General features: G+C 46.9%; 1 protein-coding gene across 2 annotated transcripts in view; it reads right to left on the bottom strand.

Annotated features, from left to right (window-relative positions):
- LOC136286443 (sodium/potassium/calcium exchanger 3-like) overlaps window positions 1-19,218 on the bottom strand; it is a 191,912-nt gene that overhangs the window by 145,736 nt on the left and 26,958 nt on the right. For both annotated transcript variants that reach the window (XM_066178026.1, XM_066178013.1), the window contains exon 2: window positions 4,080-4,156. In XM_066178026.1, coding sequence (XP_066034123.1) covers window positions 4,080-4,156 — 77 coding nt within the window. The remainder of the gene's footprint in view (window positions 1-4,079; window positions 4,157-19,218) is intronic.

Here is a 19,218-nt window from a genome sequence, read left to right as displayed (position 1 = left end):
GTATCTTACTCAAAATACATTGCACAGGACAGAAGTGGTAATTTTTCATGTTTGTCCAGCAGTCCTTTGAGCTTCCCATGACAGTCTTCATACTCAAACGAAAACTCACTTCACTGAGCTAAAGAAGCTTTTCACAAAAGAGCATAATATCATAGGAGAAGCAATCCCTACAGCCCTATCTTCTTCCCAGGGGGCTGGGAAAGGCCCAGGTGACAGTCCCTGCTGCTGCCACACAGACTCCTGTCCCAGGGGGCAGGACTAGTAAGGGGCCACCCCTAAAACCACGTTAACCAAGCACAAGGCTTTCCTCAACTCTGACTGCATTACAAACCCACCTAAAACTCCACTGTTGGAAGGAAATTAAAAAATCCCAACCAAAGCAGGAAGCCACAGCGCCTGGGTTGACTCCGGCCAGCAGCTTGTGTACCATGATGTGCCCAGCAGTGCTCCCACAGTACCAACACGGATGGCCAGGGCACTGGAGAAATCACTCCCCTAAAGGAGACAGCTCTGGGCTGCAGAAATGAGATGTGTCTGGGTATTGACCTGATGCAGAAATAGATACAGACAGGACTCATCCAGGGTGACCTACATTTCCCGAGTGCCTCGCAGGAGGGAGGCAGGTGCCTGTCAAAGACACCGTTCCCATGGCTGCAGAAAGCAGTGACAAGCCAGGAGCAGGAGGGATGGCTGAGCACAGACATTGCTCCTCCACCCTGCTCAGTGTGAAGGGCCCAGCTCTGCCCAGGGACAGGCTCAGCTCTGACCTTGCACAGGCTCCTCGTGCTGGCAACCCAATATATCCTGGCACTGCACCCCAGATCTGCTAGAGGAAGCTGGGAAAAGGGGAAGCAACACTGTGCTGTCAAAACCGCGGGGATAACACAGAGACCCAAACCCCCACTCTCAGCTGCCAATCAAAACCTTGGGAATTTCTCAGCAAAGCCATTTCCCTCTTCTCTTGAGGGGGTAACTCGTGTCAGTGTTCCTGAGCATGGCAGACTGAAGATCTGCACTGGGACATCACCTGGAACAAACTGAAAGGAAAAGCCTTAGGAAAAGGCTAAGAGAGCAACTACATGTCCTTCCAGCACCCAAAGGAACTGCAGGAGAGCTGGAGAGGGACTTTGACAAGGGCTTGGAGAGACAGGACAAGGGGGAATGGCCTCACACTGACAAGAGGGCAGGGTAGATTGGGTATTAGGAAGAAATTCTTCCCTGTGAGGGTGCTGAGGCCCTGGCACAGTTTGCCCAGAGAAGCTGTGGCTGCACCTGGATCCCTGGAATTGGCCAAGGCCAGACTGGATAGGGCTTGGAGCAACCTGGGATAGTGGAAGGTGTCCTAGCCCATAGCAGGAGAGTCAGAACTGGATATCGTGTAAGGTTCTTTCCAATCTAACCCAGTCTACGATTCTACAAACAACAATGATAAGATTGCAAAAAGAAGCCCTTGGGTGCTGGGAAGCTCCCAGGCTGCAGGAACAGAACCAGTATTAAAATCCAGACCCTGGCCCCTCCAAATTGAATATCCCAAACCAGTGACTTAGTGGGGAGTTAGCAGCTCAGCCTCTTCTCAGAGGGGACATGGAAATAATGAATGGCAGTGAAAGAGTCAGCTGCTGAGCTCTGAAAAAAAATCCAAGAGAAATTAAACATGACTCCAACCCGTAATAAGCCCTCAGGGGCCCACTTTTCCTTCAAAGCAAAGTATTTTCTGTTCAGACCTAAAATTATTGCTGACCTGCCCAGTTTTTCCTAGACTTTTCAAGTGTTTAGGGATTAACTTTCATCTTTGTGAAGCATCAGATCATGTTTAGTAATTCACACAGCCCCACTGTGAAGATTTGCTGGGGTCTTTTTTCCCTTTTTTCAAACAATGGAGAGAAGAAGCCCTGGGAAGCCTCCTGCACTCCCCCAAGGTCCCAGTGATAGCTTTTGTCCCATTCCTCTGGCTTCTGGTAAACCAGCTTTGCCTTGATGTCTTTCAGAAATAAACATGAAAGTACGAGCAAAGAAGCGGAGGAGAGAGAACAGCATTTTTACTGAAATGAATAGAAACTGTTTAAGAGGAGGTCACTAAAATGAGAAGCATGGTGATGACCTCTAATCATCACTGATTGTCCTCCCTACCATTACAGAGCCCCTTTTACAGTCCAATTTTCTCAAACCCATGAAGAAACCTCAGTGGAAACAATGAAACTCAGTGTCCGTATCCTCTTTTCTCCAAAAAAGTGCATTTCTGCTTCTGCTCTGATTTCATCACACGTTTGGTAACTGTATTTCTGGGAGGAAAAAACAGAACTGGAGGTTCACTACACCAGTATGAAGAGCACACCTTCCAACCCAGACTAGAGCCAGGCTGCTAAATGCAGACAGTTTTCTGTTTTTTCTGAGTATCTTTTCTTTTTTATCTATCTTTTTCATTTTTTTCTTTGGCAAGAGGTTGTCTCCAGCTACCTCAGTACTAGAGAGGCTGAATCCAGCTAGGTCCTGCACCTCAGGAACCACAAAACAAAGAGTGGTCAGTAAATTTTCCTAAGTCCACAAAACTGCTACAGAGTACAATGGAGCACCGATGGATCGAGGGAGCTGCCTTGCTGTTTGCTAGCAGAGAAGAAACTGAGTACATTTCTGCTGTGACAGTGGATGCTTCTCTACTTCTCATTAAAAACATGTATATAGTGATTTTCCTGAGGAAGAGGACAACCCTGGAATAACCCCCTGGGAAACCCCTCTCTAAGTACAGTAAGCAAAAGGCTTACTCACATGTTTCCTAAGTTCAAACACGCAAATGGTTACTAGAAGGTTCCTAGTTCTTTGTGCTACCGTAGGTTGATTTTTGGTGCAGGAATTTTAATATTCTTAATCATTCTCCCCTATTGGACATTTCCCTCAGATCCCGCCTTAACTCCCCTCCCACACCAGGATGCATAAATACCCATCTGACGCTGGCCGCATGCTTTTTGGCCCCTTGTTACTGCCTTGTTCCAGTTCGTGCCTACAGATTGTATGCCTTATTGTTTGTTGTTTTCATATTATTAAAATTCCTTTTCAGAAAACTGGATCAAGGCTGCCTCTCTCTACCAAGTTGCCATCAGGGCACAGTCCTGAGGACACTCAAAGGGGTCTGATCATCCAGGCTCAGACCCCCAGGAGTTTCAAAACCAGATTTTGCTTTTTATTTTGAAGTAGACAGTTCAGTCCTCCAGGCTCCATTTTGATACATGTTAAAGGCACATTCAGCACATTCAGAACCGAATTCATATATGAATTTTTAGGAGTATTCTTGATGGTGATATAAAATCCAGCTCAGGTCCAGTGCTCAGTTTCCAAAACATTTCAAAGCTCAGTGTTCCCATGGAAACTTGGGATTCTTGAACTTGCCAGGCATGATCAATAGCAATGTTACTCAATGAATTTCTGCAGCTATTTAGCAAAAAAAAAAAAAATCCTAACACAGAGGGCTCACATTAAAATACACAATACAATCTAATTTATTCTCAAAAACAAATTATTAATCACTTCTCACAGCTAACGGTGACTGCTCATTTAAGCTGAATAAAAGTTGTTAAAAGCTTTCAAACATTCATTAGGAGCAGGTATTTTCTTAGCCACTTAAGAATGCCTCTAATGTAACTCATAGAGCTGATAAAGCAAACTTCCCAATCCATGTAATCCCATGTATATTTGTATGTCAATTATTCTATCTCGTACACTACAGAGTGTTCCAGAATTACTTCTTGCAGAACTCTTGTATCTTTTAGCTCTCTGACATTTAGTTTTCATCGTAAAGATGCCAAACTGTCCCATTATCAGAGACAACTTTCTCTTTCCTATGGCCTGACATGCTAACGATGTCTACAGAACAAATGAAAACAGGGAGTTTAAACCACCCTTCCATTTTTGACTCCTATTTATCAGAAGATCCCAAGAACAAAAAACTATCACATCCCTGATGTCACAGTCCATACAAGAAATGAAAATGCACCAAAGAGAAAAGAACTTCAGTCAGAGCTCTGGAGTACACTTGGGCCCTGTCCATGTCAGCAGGAGAAGAAAGGCAAAGTCACAACACTTACACAGAGGATGTGCAGGACCACAGCTCCATGTCTCCTGTCCTCATTCGTGAAGATGTCATTGGGGAATTCATGGAGAGCTGCAAAAAGTGGGGAGGGGAGAAAGAAAGCTCAGATGTTTAATCAGCTCCTCACACCCACCCCACATGCTGTTCAGTAACAACCGTGAGAGACTGTCCAAAGCAGTCCTGCTCTGCCTCACCTCCCTTTGGCTCAGATTACCTTGTCCTCGGGCACCACCTTCCCCAAATGTTTACTGTGCCATTTCCTTCTGTGGCCAGCACCACACTATGACCCACAGACGCCCAAGGGGGGACAAACACTCCCCCAGAGCATGGCACGGCTCCTTCCTCGAGGGAAGCAGTCAGTGCTGTCCAGAGCAGGTGCCATATCTCCTGGAGATTCCCACAGAACCATCAATCCATAGAACCATCAAGAGGAGCACACCACGCACTTCACAGCCTTTGCTGCAAATGCACTGTCGCAAGTCACTGAAAGACAAATTTCCTCCATTTGCTCAAATGCTTTATTACTGCTCTGGATGTATAAAGCTCTTAAGGACAGCCTGCCAATTAGGCTGCAGGAATGGCTTTAGGTTATAAACCAAAAAGCCAGTGTGAAGACAATGCTCTAGCATTCAAGTGCTTCTGAGTAATTCCAGATTTTGAAACAACAGCTTTCTGTTAATGGTCAGTTCTTCACATTCGGCCATCAGCTAGAAAAAATCAAGCTGCCTTTGACATCTTTAGCAGCTTCTTTCTGCCTTTCACTCCTCTAGCATTAATAAAGCTCCAGCAAGAGGAACTTAATTAGCAACTGCACAGAAGATTGAATGGATTAACAATCCGGCTCACTCTCCTGGTTTTGCTGCCTCTGAAGCAATAATTGAGCAAAAGGCAGCTGCATTTTAATTTTTTCCTCATGCAAGCAACAGCTCTACCCAGGCACTGTACCTGAGGAGTAAAACACTCTTTTTTACATACAGTCTTTTGCCCAAAGGCTCGGTTATTACTGTTAATTGTATTCCTATGGATTGGTAAATTCTATAATGAGTCCTAACAAACTAGCAGGAGCTACTGGAGCAGTACAGACAGCATCTTTATAATATCCATAACAGAGGAACACAGCAATTCTCTTCTCCTTTGTGAGAACCAGCAATGCCTGTGACTTTTTACCACCAGTCAGGACTCACCTGCCAGGAGCTGTGACTCCTTTCAGGAGCTGTGACTACTTCCAGGAGCTGTGACTACTTCCTTCTGAGGCAGAACTAGTCCTCCCAGGCTGCCTTCCCCTTGCACCCCAGCATGGGTGCTGTGATAGAGCTTCCAAAGCCTGCCAGCAACACCCGTAGGTGTACAGCCTAAGGAAGTAGTCAGGGAGATACCAGCACAAGGACAAGCAGAAGGTTGAGAAAACCCCAACAAACAACACAAAACACTATGGAAGCTGGGAGACAATTGAGGCAAATCAGGTGGAAAGGATTCATCCTTCCTCAGCAAAATTCTTCATTATGTGAAAACCCAATGTCTCCCTCACAGCTTTAAGAAACGTTCCTAACCATTCCTCGTTCCACAAGCAAAGGAAACGGGGAGGTCTGCCTGCAGCAATATGCAAAATGGTTTGCTAATACACATGTGTGTGCTTCCCCTCCTCCTGCAGCTGCCTCTGAGATTTTACATTCATTACAGACAGATGATAAAAACCCAATCCCTTTACAAGAGCCTCTGGGAGGTTCAAGAAGCCCGAAGTGCACCTAAGGTAAAGGCATGCAGGGAAAAAAAGAGTACAAAAATAGCATAAGCTGGCTCTAGTGTCAGCGGCTCAGAATCCTGGCCCTCCTTCCTGTGTGCAGCAGAAATGCCCAGTGCTCCCTCAGGTTCAAGTTCCCACCCCACTCTGGCAGGAAATGCACCTCCTTTTCAGAGAAAATCCAAGATGTCCATCAGCACATCCTCCACGACACCAGCTGAACACAAACACATTTAGTGGGTTACACTTGGAAGCATGCAATTATAAACTAATGTATGCAAATTTGAAATCTGCATTTTTATTAGCTGCATCAGGTGCAGATGAGTACAGATAAGAGGAGAGCTTTGCAAAACACAGGAGCTCCTTCCTGAGAAGAAATAAAGGGTGCTGCTGGAATAGTGCTCCAACAACAGCTGCCCTATTTAGCGGGTTATAAAATCTCAGACAGTTTGTTATTTCACTAAAAGAGTACGCAGCCTTTGTACAGAAAATAGGTGCAGATTTTGCCAGATTTATTTTGATTGCACAGAAAACCCCAACCACCCTGCCAATGAACCTAAACTCAAAGAATAAAAGACTTCTGCCTAATAATCCACTCTGGTCCTGCAGACTTGGCAGGTATCAGCCTGGAGCAGCGGAAAGGCAGGATTTTCACAGAGCTCAGCACCTCCCCAGTCACCTCCTGCGTGGACATTAGGCACAATTCTGGGAGCAGCCCAGCACCCAGCACATTCTCAGCGCATTCCCAGGGGGTTCCAGCCCTTGGACATACACAACTCAGTCTCAGTTTTCAGCTCCTGAGGGTCACATTCCCAGAAAACCAAGGACTGAAGTCTGCAGTTCAACACAATGCTCCTTCCAGGGGTGCAGTTCTACCTGGCACTGGGGCAACTTGTAGAACTATTAATGAATATTAGGATTATTCACATTTTGAAGTAAATGGAATTAGATGGCCATTAGCAAGGTATGGATTGGCCTTGGAATGGCAGCTAAATATTAGAGGCAGAGATGAGCATTAGATGTGAGAAGCTGTGCTGTTTTGCACTTGACTCCAGGTGTTCTGACAGGCAGTGGCTGCTATGCAGGACAGGGAGCCCACACCTTTTGGAGACACCATCACAAGGGCGTGGCCAGATTCAGAGGAAAAGTTTGGATCTCCACCCGCCAAGAGAAAATTATTTTAGTCATAGTACAATGAGCTAGAATGAATTCTTGTCCTGTTTTTCTCAATCGGTGTGCAATTCTGTAAAATTGGAACCCTGTTCAGCCCTGGCAACAGGTGAAGGTTCTGCATCACACTGCACTCAGAGGATTGGCTGGCACAACACAAACCTGTCTCTCCCCAGGCCAGGTGTGCAGGGAAGGTGCTGTTGTACCACTCCTCAGGGGGTGGCACTTTTCACAACCCTCTTCCCAGCTACTCCTTTCCCTCTCACATTTAATGTCCCCACCTTTCCAAAAGGATTACTTTTCAAAAAACTCAGCACTTTACTGGATCAATAGTTCTAGCTGTGACATTGTGGGGAATTAGGTTTGTTCCTTCTTTCTCTAAAGAATTTTTTCCCCACAAGTTACCAAGGAGACCAAGTGTTGGATACTTGAGAGTACTTAACCGAAACAAAGAAGTGAACAAAGGTGGAAGGGGGAGATAACGCAAGTAAAAGACAAAGCTTGAGGCAGCTGCGGGCTTTTCTTTTTCCAGCGTTTGGAGAGAAAGAGAACGGCTGTTGCTGGCTAGAAAAGTTTCACTGTAGCCAAAGAAATCCAGTCCTGAGAAATCTACTATCACTGGTCCGGCCTGAATCCAGAGTTTTCTCTGCCACCCCCGGAAGCTAGTCCAGGCCCTGCCTCGCCTTCGGCTTCTTCGGCGCTGCTCCTTTTGCTACACTGTGACCCTGCACCCCCTGCGCTGCCGGGACATCCTGCCCCTGCCTGCCAAGACACCCTGCCATCGCAGCTACCAGCCCAGGACTTTTCCACTGTTTCAGCTTGGTGCTCTGAAGATCCTGCAGGGACACCGAAACCAAACTGCCCTGGGTTTTGTGAAACAAAGCCCTCAAGGTTCTTGGTACTGTTGTCGTTTGTCATTAATGCTGTAGTTGTTGGGGGGGGCGGGGGAGAGTTTTTTGTGTTTGTTTGCTTTGTATTACATACTAGTAAAAAACTGCTATTCCTATTTCCCAAATCTTTGCCAAAGAGCCTCTGATTGTAATTTTACCTAGCAAACACCTGTCTTCCCAAACCAAGACAGAGATACACTTATTTTTTAAGAAGTTTTTACATTGCTAGCCAGTGTATCTACTCTGGGGACAAGAAAACCCTCGGGAAAATCTCCCACTCTCATCTTTTAAGAGACAAAAGATGTTCAGCCTGGCCAAAGAGTCACCAGCACAGAAAACTCGAATTTACAGCCTTGGTTCATTTTCTCATGCTGTCCCCACAATTCCTTCTCTCCGAATTCTGCTGTTGTCAGCTATGAGTGACAGATGTTAGTGGAACAGACCTTGTGACATGAACCCAGACGTCTTTTGCATCCATCCTGATAGCTTTTTACCCAGGTAAACAAAAGTAAACTTTAAAGCAATTAGTTACCTTTCTCCCTGTACACTCAGAATCCTTGTTTTAAACTCAAGCTCGAAATCGCTGCTGGGTTCAGGGTAAACAACGATGTCACATTCAGAACCTGCCTGCAGAGTGTTTCACCCAATTCCCTGACCTCCAGCAGCACCCCTGGATAGCACCAGGTCTGCCTCCCTGCTGTCTGTTCCCCACAGGAAGCAGGGACCAGGGACCTGCCAGGCTGAACCTGCAAAGTGCAGGAGGTGAGTGGGCTCATGAACTGCTGGATCTGTGCAGCCTCACAGCTCTCACTGTCTGGAGACCAGCTGGGGCACACACAGCCCACCAAACCCTGTTCCCATGAGTTACAATATTAAATCACACGGCACAGGCAAGGGACTGTGAACATCTTTAGCTGCCTTTAAAATCAATAAGATCAGTCAAATTAGTCAAATTCTCTCTGAAGGGAGGGTGAGTACCTTTTATAAAGAAATTAATTAATTAATTAATATTTTACTGTCTACCAAGTGAAAATGGTGTTTGCATTACAGTGGCATGAGCAAAAACGCAAAGAGAGCCAAACGATGGTGATACATCAATAATAAAACATTATGCTAATGTTTCACTCATGTCTCCACTTAACTGCTGCAAACCAGCAGCTGAAGCAGCGCAAGGCACAGACCCCACAGTAAATCATGCAGCACACCCAGAGGCACCATCCCACACCTCACTGTGGCTTTTCCAGACTCCATGCCTGGCCCCTGGGAGCGGCCCCTGGAGGAACAGATAGCAGTCATGCAACAGAGGTGGCAGCAAGAGGCAGAGTGGTGGGAGCACCCCTGCTGAAGCTACTGAACCTGGCCAGGTACCTGTTCACAGGTGCCTCTTGGTGGGATGAGCCAGACAGAGCAGGAGTAGTGTGAATGAAATGGGAGAGGTCTTGCATTTCTACTCAGTAAGTTATGCATGGGTGGAGGGAAAGAAAGGAGGGAGGAGATGGAGGAATATGAGATGGTGAGCCCTGTGCACCATGGGGAATTCAGAACTGGCAGTTCATTTGCATAGGGACTGAGAACAAACACTACTCCCCGCTGCTCTGGAGGAAGCACAGCCGGAAAGCAGCCAGCAGAGCAGCTCCCAGGGCCCTCCAGCCACAGAGCAGCCAGCATTGCATCTCCTGGGAGGCCCCACTTCTGCCTCGCAGCACCAATTCCAGGAAGGGCAGCTCTGACCAGGCATGTGGGATTGGGCTGCAGGTGTGTTTTACCTGGGTGTAAACATGCACACAGCTACAATACACGTGGTTCTGTGGGCATCCCCAACAGCTGAGCTGCTTGTCATTCCATGCACATCTGACTGCCAATTCTCCAGAATTTCAGATGTTCAGAATTGTGCAGAAATTGCAAAATGCATTTCCTTTGAAAGAGGCACATGAAGTGCCCAGCCCTGCACATCCCATACTATGGGGTCCCTCTTTCCCCTCTACTCTCCTGGCTGTGTGCTGGATGGCACTGTGCCTGTAGGCTCAAGTCCTGCTCCCTTGTGGGGTTCTTTCTCCATGCCAGTTGCACACACACTCTCCTGACACTTTCCTCCACTACAGGAAGTAAAGTCTTGAACGAACAAACCCCTAAACATAAGCAGAGCCCTTGTGATGTCAAAAAGGTTCTGCCTTGGCTTTAGTGCAAATGAGTCACTTGCAAGGTCAGAGGCACATTGAGATCCAAGGACAACAAGCAAATATATTTTCACATAAATGGGAGAGAAATCAGAAATAATAAATAATTTGCAACAGCATATGGTTCAGAGAGAGTTTAAGTCAAATAACAGCAGCAAGTGACCTTTAAAGAGAATGTTATACTTTATTTTGTTCAGTACAAGAATATCTGTCACAACAAGAATCTGGAAATTGTTTCCCAGGATCTTTGAGCTTTTATATTGTTTTACTTGACCATGCTACAGGTAAGCTGCTTAAATATATATATGTATGCTTAAACTGAGAGAGGGCAGGGGTTGATTGGATACCGGGAAGAAATTCTTCCCTGTGAGGGTGGCCAGGGCCTGGAACAGGCTGCCCAGTGAAGCTGTGGCTGCCCCTGGACCCCTGGAAGTCTCCAAGGCCAGGTTAAATGGAGCTTGGAGCACCCTGGGATGGTGGAAGGTGCCCTTGTCCATGGCAGTGGGTGGCACTGGATGGGCTTTAAGGTCCCTTCCAACCCAAACCTTTCTGGGACTCTGTGGCAGGTTTTGTTCTGCTCTGTGCCCCCAGAGCTCCCCCATCCTGAGCAGCAATTGCTCCCTGTGAGAGGAAGCACAGACAGCTATCAGCAGAACTGCCAGTGGTACAACTTTTACAGAGAGTTGGTGTTCGATCAAGATGGGACAAATGCAATGCTTCTGCAAAGTAATCCATTATCAGCCACACACTCTGGTCAGAAATAGCTGGCACAGGGAAGGTTCTTAGCAAAACCACAGCAAGAAAAGAACAAATCCCTGGCTGGCTTCCATCCTCACACGAACTGCCAGAAATTCCTAATAATTTACTGGCTTAATTACAGCTATTCTGGAGTCCCCAGACTTCTTTTGATCTGGAATGGAATACAGTCCCTCTTTCATTAGCTTTATTTTGGGGAAAAAATATTTATATCGTGTTCATATCCATGGGCAGACTAACCAAAAAAGGCAACATTACAAGAAGCACTTCTATAAAGCCACCTGGAAAGGAAGATGCTGTTGTCACCTCGCTTCTTTTCTTAGGGGCAAAGGAAGGGACATTTTAATCTCTGAGCATCCCAAATACTGGATGCAGGAATGCCATGGGTTCAAAGAAGGGGAACAAATTCCCCTGTCTACTTCAGTCTTAGTCCCATTATATGAGTGGATGGGAACCTGAACTGAAGCATCAAAAAAAACCCCCAAAAAACCAACTAACAACCTCCTGCAAAGAATCAAACCTTTGGATTTTGCCAGAAACATGTTTAAAGTTGTGGCTTAAACACAATGATTCAGGAATAGAGGCAGCTTACATGTGGGCCAGCCAAAGCCAGCCCTGCCCAGCAAGCAGCAGGGCGATGCCATTGTGAGCACCTGGAATGTGGCGCAGGGACAGCACCTTGGACCAGAGGAGGGTGTGAGGGGGACAGAGACCCTAGAGACACAGAACTCTTTAGGCTGGAAAAACCCTCAAAAGTCACAAAGTCCAGCCCCGAACCCAGCACTGCCTTCCAGCCAAAGCAGGCTCTGCTCCAGGCCACCCCAGCCCTCCCAGCCTGGAGGCCAGCATGGGCTCTACCTCCCACATGCCATCAGGGCAAGGATTTACTGCCCGCAAATGAATTTCAACATTTGAATTGTCCAGGCTCATCTGTTGAGCAGCTCTAATATGCTTTAAGCTCCCTTGAATGTATAAATACTTAAAGCTATTACAGTCTCTTTGTTATTTTATATTAGGCATCCCATTAACTATTTTCTTACTTTGATACAATCAGTGTTTACCATCATTTGGAGATTAATACTGGATAATGAGGACACATGGCCTGTCCCCTCTAGAGGCCAAGAGTTGGCTGGAAAGGCAGGGCAGCCCTGCCATTACAGGGAGCCCCTGTCCTGACACCCTGGGGAGCACAGGACAGGACCCCAGAGCATGTTAGGATTTTCCATTTTAGCTTACATGACACACAGAGGATCTGGTCCCTTCCCCTCTCAGCCACAACAGAAGCAAAGAAATCCTTTCCCTTCCCATTTCCATCCCAACACAAGGTGCTTAAAGTGCTCAGGTAATTAAATTTTATGTCAATTATATTTAGCAAATCAGAGAGAGTTCCATACTTCAGACATGCATCATTTTGCTCTTTGCATATAAGACTGACAGGGAAAATCTCCATTCCCAGACTGCAAGGTTAAAATGCTACATCTACCTAAAGCATCTATAAAAGGGAAATTAGAGCAATCCTTTACTTTGACAGAGCAATGAAAGTACATTAGAAGGGAATTCTCGGGGGTGTAAACATTAGCATGGGAGGGATTTTCAGGTGACAAAGCAGCACGGCTCTCAAGATGATAGCTGGCCTTTTCCAAGGCATCCCAACATCTCTGGCTTCAGCTTGGCTTAGGATCAGCCACAAGACCAGCTCCAGCTGCAGACAGCTCTCTGCCTGGCTGAAACCCATAGCACAGGGCACTTGTGCCCTTTGAGCATCAACACATCTTCTCGAGCCCTTTCTTCAGTTCATTGGGATTTCTAGGCATTACTCTGCTCCTCCAAGCATACCTCGGACCCTCAGCTCACACCACCTGCACACCTGAGAGGTTCCCAGAGTTACCTGCTAATGGTCGGGGCATTATTTAATCCGTTTTTTCAACTACTGCACTGTAGCTGTTCATCATGTCCAGGCTCAACTGGGAGGTTTCTCAGCCTACTAATTACCCTGCCACCAGCAATTCCCTACTCCAGGCTGAGATTTCATCAATATCTCAGCGTTACATGCATTTATCATGCACTTGGCAATGACCATCTCAGAGAAGATTGACACATGTCCCAGTAAATGGGATGAATCACATCATTTCTAAAAAGAGTCAGGGCAACTGCACACCATTCTGCTGAGAAGAATCAGCTGGGAACTAGAGATGGCTGTAGAAAGAAGAGGATGCAGCAAGCAAGATCCTCTATGGATGGGAGCCACCACAGCCCTGTCTAAACAAACTAATTGCTTTCCAGCAATTAGCACTGACTAAGGACCTCCAATTGACTTCAATCTGCTGCAATATGAGTCCAGCAGCAAGGCTGTCACAACACCCTTTGGAATCAATGCCCTCAGAGGGCTGAAGTCAGTGAAACTGGGGGCTCTGGCTCTCCGGCACAGCCCTGACAGAGTGCACACTTTCTGTTCCCCACATCTCAGCTTCTGAACTGCACAGGACGCTCAAGAGTTTTTTGTCTCCTTTGTAATTATCTATATAGTACCACTCTTCCTTCTTGCTCTCATTTGCTCCAGAGGAGTGTCCCTGATGGAGGAGCTCAGTGCTGCTCAGGGGACCGAGCCAGAGAGGGAGCACCATCAGAGTCCAGATCTTTGTAAAACCCATACCCAGGCTTTGCTCTCATATGGCAGAGCTGGGTCCTGCCATTTCCTCTGGGGTCCCACTGACTGATCTCAGCTTTGCTTTCCTGTTTTTCCTCCTAGCTGGTTCCTACACAGCAGAAGAAGACACGGTTCAGTTTATTCTATGACTGTGGGGAAAAATGAACATGCAGCACATGCGGATGAAGCAAAGTACACGGCAGGACCCTCTGCAGTCATGCATTTTGCTTTATGGTGACAGGCAGGCTTAGAGCCCAATCTCCAGCATAAAAATCACATCAGTCAATGTCAACATACTGTTCATACATCAGAAAGACAACACTGGCTTGAAATAGGTACCAGTGGTTGCGGAAGACAAGGCACTTCCAGAACTCCATCTCCAAAGCGCCTTTAATTTCACCCAGAAACTGAAAACCCCTAAATATAGGACTACTGTTAAAAATTCATGAGCTTCAGCAGCTATTTATCAAAGTCATGGAAATAGGATATTTTCATGATGGTGAATGGATTGACATTCATTACTAATAAGCAAATGTGCCCTTTATTACCATTTTAGAACAGAATATCACTACCAATACCCAAGGAAGATTGCATTACCACTGGGTGTTAGCATTAGCTTTGCTACAATACACACATCTGTTGGGGGTTAGGTTCGTTCCTTCTTTCTCTAAAGAATTTTTTTCCCCATAAGTTACCAAGGAGACCAAGTGTTGGATACTTGAGAGTACTTAACCGAAACAAAGAGGTGGACAAGTTTGAAGGGTGAGATAACTGCAGGTAAAGGGCAGAGCTTGAGACAGCTGCAGGCTGTTCTTTTTTCGGTGTTCAGGGCGAGAGAACAGCTGGGCTGTTGCTGGCTGGAGGAGTTTCACTGTGGCCAAAGGGATCCAGTCCTGGGAAATCTACTATCACCGGTTTGGCCTGAATCCTGAGCCTTCTCTGCCATCCACGGGAGCTGGGCCAGCCCTGCCTCGCCTTCGGCTTTCTTTGGCGCTGCTCCTCTTGCTACAGAGTGACCCTGCACCCCCTGTGCTGCCGGGACATCCTGCCCCTGCCTGCCAAGACACCCTGCCATCCCAGCTATCAGTTCGGGACTTTCCACTGTTTCAGCTTGGTGCACTGAGAACCCTGCAGGAGCACCGAAACCAAACTGCCCTGGGTTTTGTGAAACAAAGCCCTCAAGGTTCTTGGTACTGTTTTGTAATTAATGCTGTAGTTGTTTGGGTTTTTTTGTTTGCTTTGTAATACATACTAGTAAAGAACTGCTATTCCTATTCCCAAATTTTTGCCTAAGAGCCTCTGATTGTAAATTTATAATTGGAAAAAAAAAGGGGGCGGTTCACACTCTCCATTCCAAGGGAAACTCCAGCTTTTACCTGGAAGATACCTGTCTTCCCAAATAAGACAACATCATACCTGCCATCTGGATGCCTCACGCTTATTAGTTCCCAAATGATGATGTGGATGAGGCCAGCTCTGTGGAGATTGACCGCAGAAGGCTGCCAGGAAGGTCTGTCCCAAAGGTGGGATTTCTCTCCACAAGCTGTGCCCCAGACCACACCTACAGTGATCCCTCCTCCCTCCAGGCCCCTGGATGCTCTCAGCAGAGCCCATTGGAGAGTCCCAGTTCCTCGGTGGCAGTGGCAACTGGACCCCCTGCTCATTGCAGGGCTGCAGATCAGCAACAGTGACAATAGCCACACAGCAGGTGATAATGCTGACTGGGACATCATCAATGGCAGCTCCTTTCACACCCCACTCACAGCTTCCTACCACAATCATTGGACCTTAAAGGATCAATCAGAATGCAGAAGAGGAAGAACAGTTCCTCTCTGTGATGGTTTAAGTTTTTCATGTCTTTTATATATGCAAACTTTTATACACTTTCCATGCTGACATGGAAAAAGTATTCATTGCTGTCTGCTGGGAGAAAGGAGAAGCAGAGAGGAAGGAGGAACCCCCTCACCTCCCTCCCATGACAAGAGAAAGCTGGACACAAAAACAGGGTGATTTGATTTCAGTGGATTCCCCAGAATTTGTTTTTCCAATCAATCAGAGGGAGCTCCAAGGGGCAGCTGTAATTACATCTAAATCCCCACACAAGTCGGACTCTTTCGCATGTGGCTGGAGAAAGGACCATCTGTTTTATGAAGGTACCAGTAGGCTCTTTTTTTTCATTTTCTTTTCTATCCCAATCATATTCTTTTCCTCCCCTTCCTCCCTAAATGGAAGCATTGCCTTGGTAATATCCAGAGTCTTAAAATAAGATGATCTTTTCAAAAGAGAGAGTCTTCAAAGTGGGACTACACCTTACAAGGGCAAACTGGTCTTTCAATTAATTCCAGAGGATACACTTACAACCTCATTACTCTGGAAGAGCATACATTTACCAGGCAACTAATGAGAAACATTTAGAGAAAATGCCTCCTCCAGCCTCTCCTTGGCTGAGCACCCCAGAACCACACTCTGGTGCACCTTGGGAGCTTCAGCCTTGCCAGAGGAGGAGGAAGGGTGTGGTCCTGGTTTCAAAGGTGCCAGCAGGAAGCTGAGGATGGACAGGCCAGCTGACAGGAAGAGGATCATGACACAGCAATCTGTGGGGGCTTTTAAACTATTTCTCCTCTTGCAACCCCTCCTAGCTCTGCTTTCTAAAGCAAAATCCTATGTCATGAAAAGGTCAGCTTGTCAGGGTGGTGCTGGCGTTGCTGATGTTACAGCTACAGCTGGAGACAGAAAAAGAGCATCCAGAGATGTTCTCCCATCAATGCCTTAATACCTTTCATTTTTACATTGAATATCACCCACCTCATCACCCTTGTCCTCTCTCCTGCCACCCTGCCTTCCAAGATGGAAAAACAAGAAGGCAGCATTCCTATCCTCAAGGAAAATCCCCTTGTGTGAAGGGCTGATCCCTGAGGAAACCAGACATGACACACATTTTGTACAGCCCTGCCTTCATTTGAAAGACAGGTGTCCACCAAGGAAAGCCGGAGCTTCCCTTGGAATGCAGAATGCAAACCCCATCTCTCCGAATTATTGTAATTTGAAATTAAGGGGGCTCTCAGGCAAAGGTATGGGGATAGGAATAACAGTTCTTTACTAGTATGTATAACAAGGCAAACAAAACAACAACTACAGTGTTAACAACAAAACAGAATCAGGAATCTCACAACAGTCCTCTCGGCTGAGATGGGAAGGGATGGAGGAGAGGCCCTGCTTCACAAAACCCCAGTCAGTCCAATCTCGGTGGCACCGCAGGTCTCCGAGGAGCATCAAGCTGGAACGGCAGGAACAAGCAGGAATTCCAAGCTGGTGGATGAGATGTACCAGGAACTCCGCAGTGGTAGCTGGAACAGTAGGGATGAGCAGAAGTCCCGGGCTGGTGGATGAGATGCACCAGAAGCTCCATTAGAACTGCCGTAAAATAGATGTACTGTATAAAACTCGTGTATTAAATTTATGTGTGAAAAATTATACATTGGAATTGAAAAACTCTGGATTCCTGGAAACGGTCTGAGGGGGTCTCCAAAAATTCCAAAGTCTTTTTTTAGCTTGGAGGTGCCCCCTCGACATTTGCAGAAGAGATAACATGGAAACGGCTCATTAATCATGGGCAGACCACATCTTCGCAGCCACTCAAGGATATGATATCGATCTTGATGGAGATTAACAGATGATTGCATCAAGCCTCCCAACAGAAAATTCAGAGACTCTTCTTTTGGACTTTCATACAACTCTTCAGGAAGTTCTTTCAAAAACATCCCTCAGGGGGTGAAGGACATTTCGACGATAGCATTGTTTGCATGATGTCATGTTTTTTGGGGGAATCCGCATTCTTTGTGGCAGTCGTGCTTTCGCCTCAGGGCAGAAAAACGGTATAAAACACCTACCCTGAGACCCCGAATTTGTGGATAGCACCCCGGAGAAGCACCTTTTGCTGCTCCCGGATTGTCCACCCAGCATTCGATAGATGTTGTCCTGATTTATCATGGCGTCTCGAAATTAATTTTTGAAATTGCTAGATAAATCTTTGGATTTTTGAATTGGCTCGTGATTATTTATAACATATGGAAGGGCAGGGGGTGCGGGGCCACAGTGTAGCAAAAAGACCCATATCAGTCCTGAAAAAGTGGTGGCACCACTCCAGCAAGGCAGGAGAAGGCGAGCTCAGAACACCTGGACACATGAGCAGATGGTGGCAGACCTCCAGGTTGGACTGTACTTCGGTGGTGACAGCAAACTTCCCCCCACAGCAAGCAACAGCCTGGTTGTCCTCCTTCTGATGCCGAGAGTGAAGGAGCGCAGCTGCCCACAGCCCCATCCTTTACCTGCCCCCAAATTTGCAGTATCTTCCCCCTCTGAGAGAAAACTCCCAGAGACAAAAGAAGTGTAGAAGTGTAGCCAGGTGCTACCCTCCTGTCCTCTGGCCACTTCTTTTTCTTTTTGCTTAAGTACCAATAAGTACCCAGTAGCTAGTTTCCTAGCAACTTACAGGAGAAAATTCTGTAAGTAAAAACCAACAAATCTAATCCCCAACAAGCCCCTGCCTGCTCTCAGCGGGGCTGGAGCTGCAGAAGGTTCACATCATCGACAAGAATCTCCCACTGCATGTTGCTTCTCACTGAGCAAATTCCAGAGATTCCCGAAGAGGCACATGTGTATACCAGGACCATGAGCTCACATTCTTCTTTCTCTGGCAGCTGTGGATGCATTCCTGGGATGCGGGACCCACCTGCACCCCACTGGGTCCAGGACAGGCTCCCATGCAGGGCATCAACCACCTTCAGCTGCTGGGCCCAAACATTTACTGTGTGCTGCTGCCTGTGCCCTGACTCACATGAAATCCATCAATCCCATCCCAATACACAGTTTACGAGGGCAGTTCATTAAAACCGGGGCCATCCCTTGTTAGCTGCAGCACAAACACCTGGAGAGGACAGTCCTGATTCCTACCAACTGCTCTGGAATCTTGCCTCTCAGCTATGACTGGGACCTTCCTGAGCCACGGGGGAAATGCATATGCTTAAACTTCAGCCATTCCATATTGTAAATTCACAGTCCAACTCCACTTCCTTACAATGCACATACATGCTGCAGTAAGAAGTGGCCCAGAGCCCCTGAAAGCATTAATATAGGTTAAATCCACTTGCACAACATGTGGCTTTTCGTTTTAATGGCTGCAAGGAGACCATACACATTTAAAGCAAACCCAGGGAGGATGGCAAGCACCTCCTTGTGTTCCATCAGGCTAGAGGAAAGCACTGTATCACTGAGGATACTGAGTCAGAGGCCTGGCAGAGGCACAGGCAGCAGGAACAGCCAAGCAGCCCAGCAAAGGACACAAACCAGCTTGGGATCTGAGCAGCTACACAGAAGGGACACTCCAGAACCAGCTGCAGTGAGCCAGCCAGGCTGTGAGCAGCTCATGGCGATTCATCCTGTCAGGAGGAGGCTTCCCTCAGCCACACAACGATCCAGGCTAATTTCATCTGCTGACCTATACACCGGTGTGTCACACTCGGGGAACACATGCCAGACACTTTCAAAGAGCTTTGGGGAGGTTTAGCCAGAAGGGAAATAGGTTTCAGTGGCAATCACACAGCTAAATACCATGTTTTCCTTGGTGGCATAACCTTTGCATAACTGTTACACTTCCCTGCCATCAATAATCTACGAACAGCCTTAAAAAGGCCTCTCATCTCCCTTGCACGAACTATTTCAGAGGCACACCTGCTAAGGGACCTTGTGCACCC

This window comes from Chamaea fasciata, unplaced genomic scaffold (assembly GCF_029207755.1).
Source record: "Chamaea fasciata isolate MVZ Bird 193981 ecotype frontalis unplaced genomic scaffold, bChaFas1.0.hap1 SCAF_3, whole genome shotgun sequence".
Lineage (NCBI taxonomy): Eukaryota > Metazoa > Chordata > Aves > Passeriformes > Sylviidae > Chamaea > Chamaea fasciata.
Note: the sequence above shows the minus strand (reverse complement) of the source record. Positions and strands in the feature narration are given on the sequence as shown.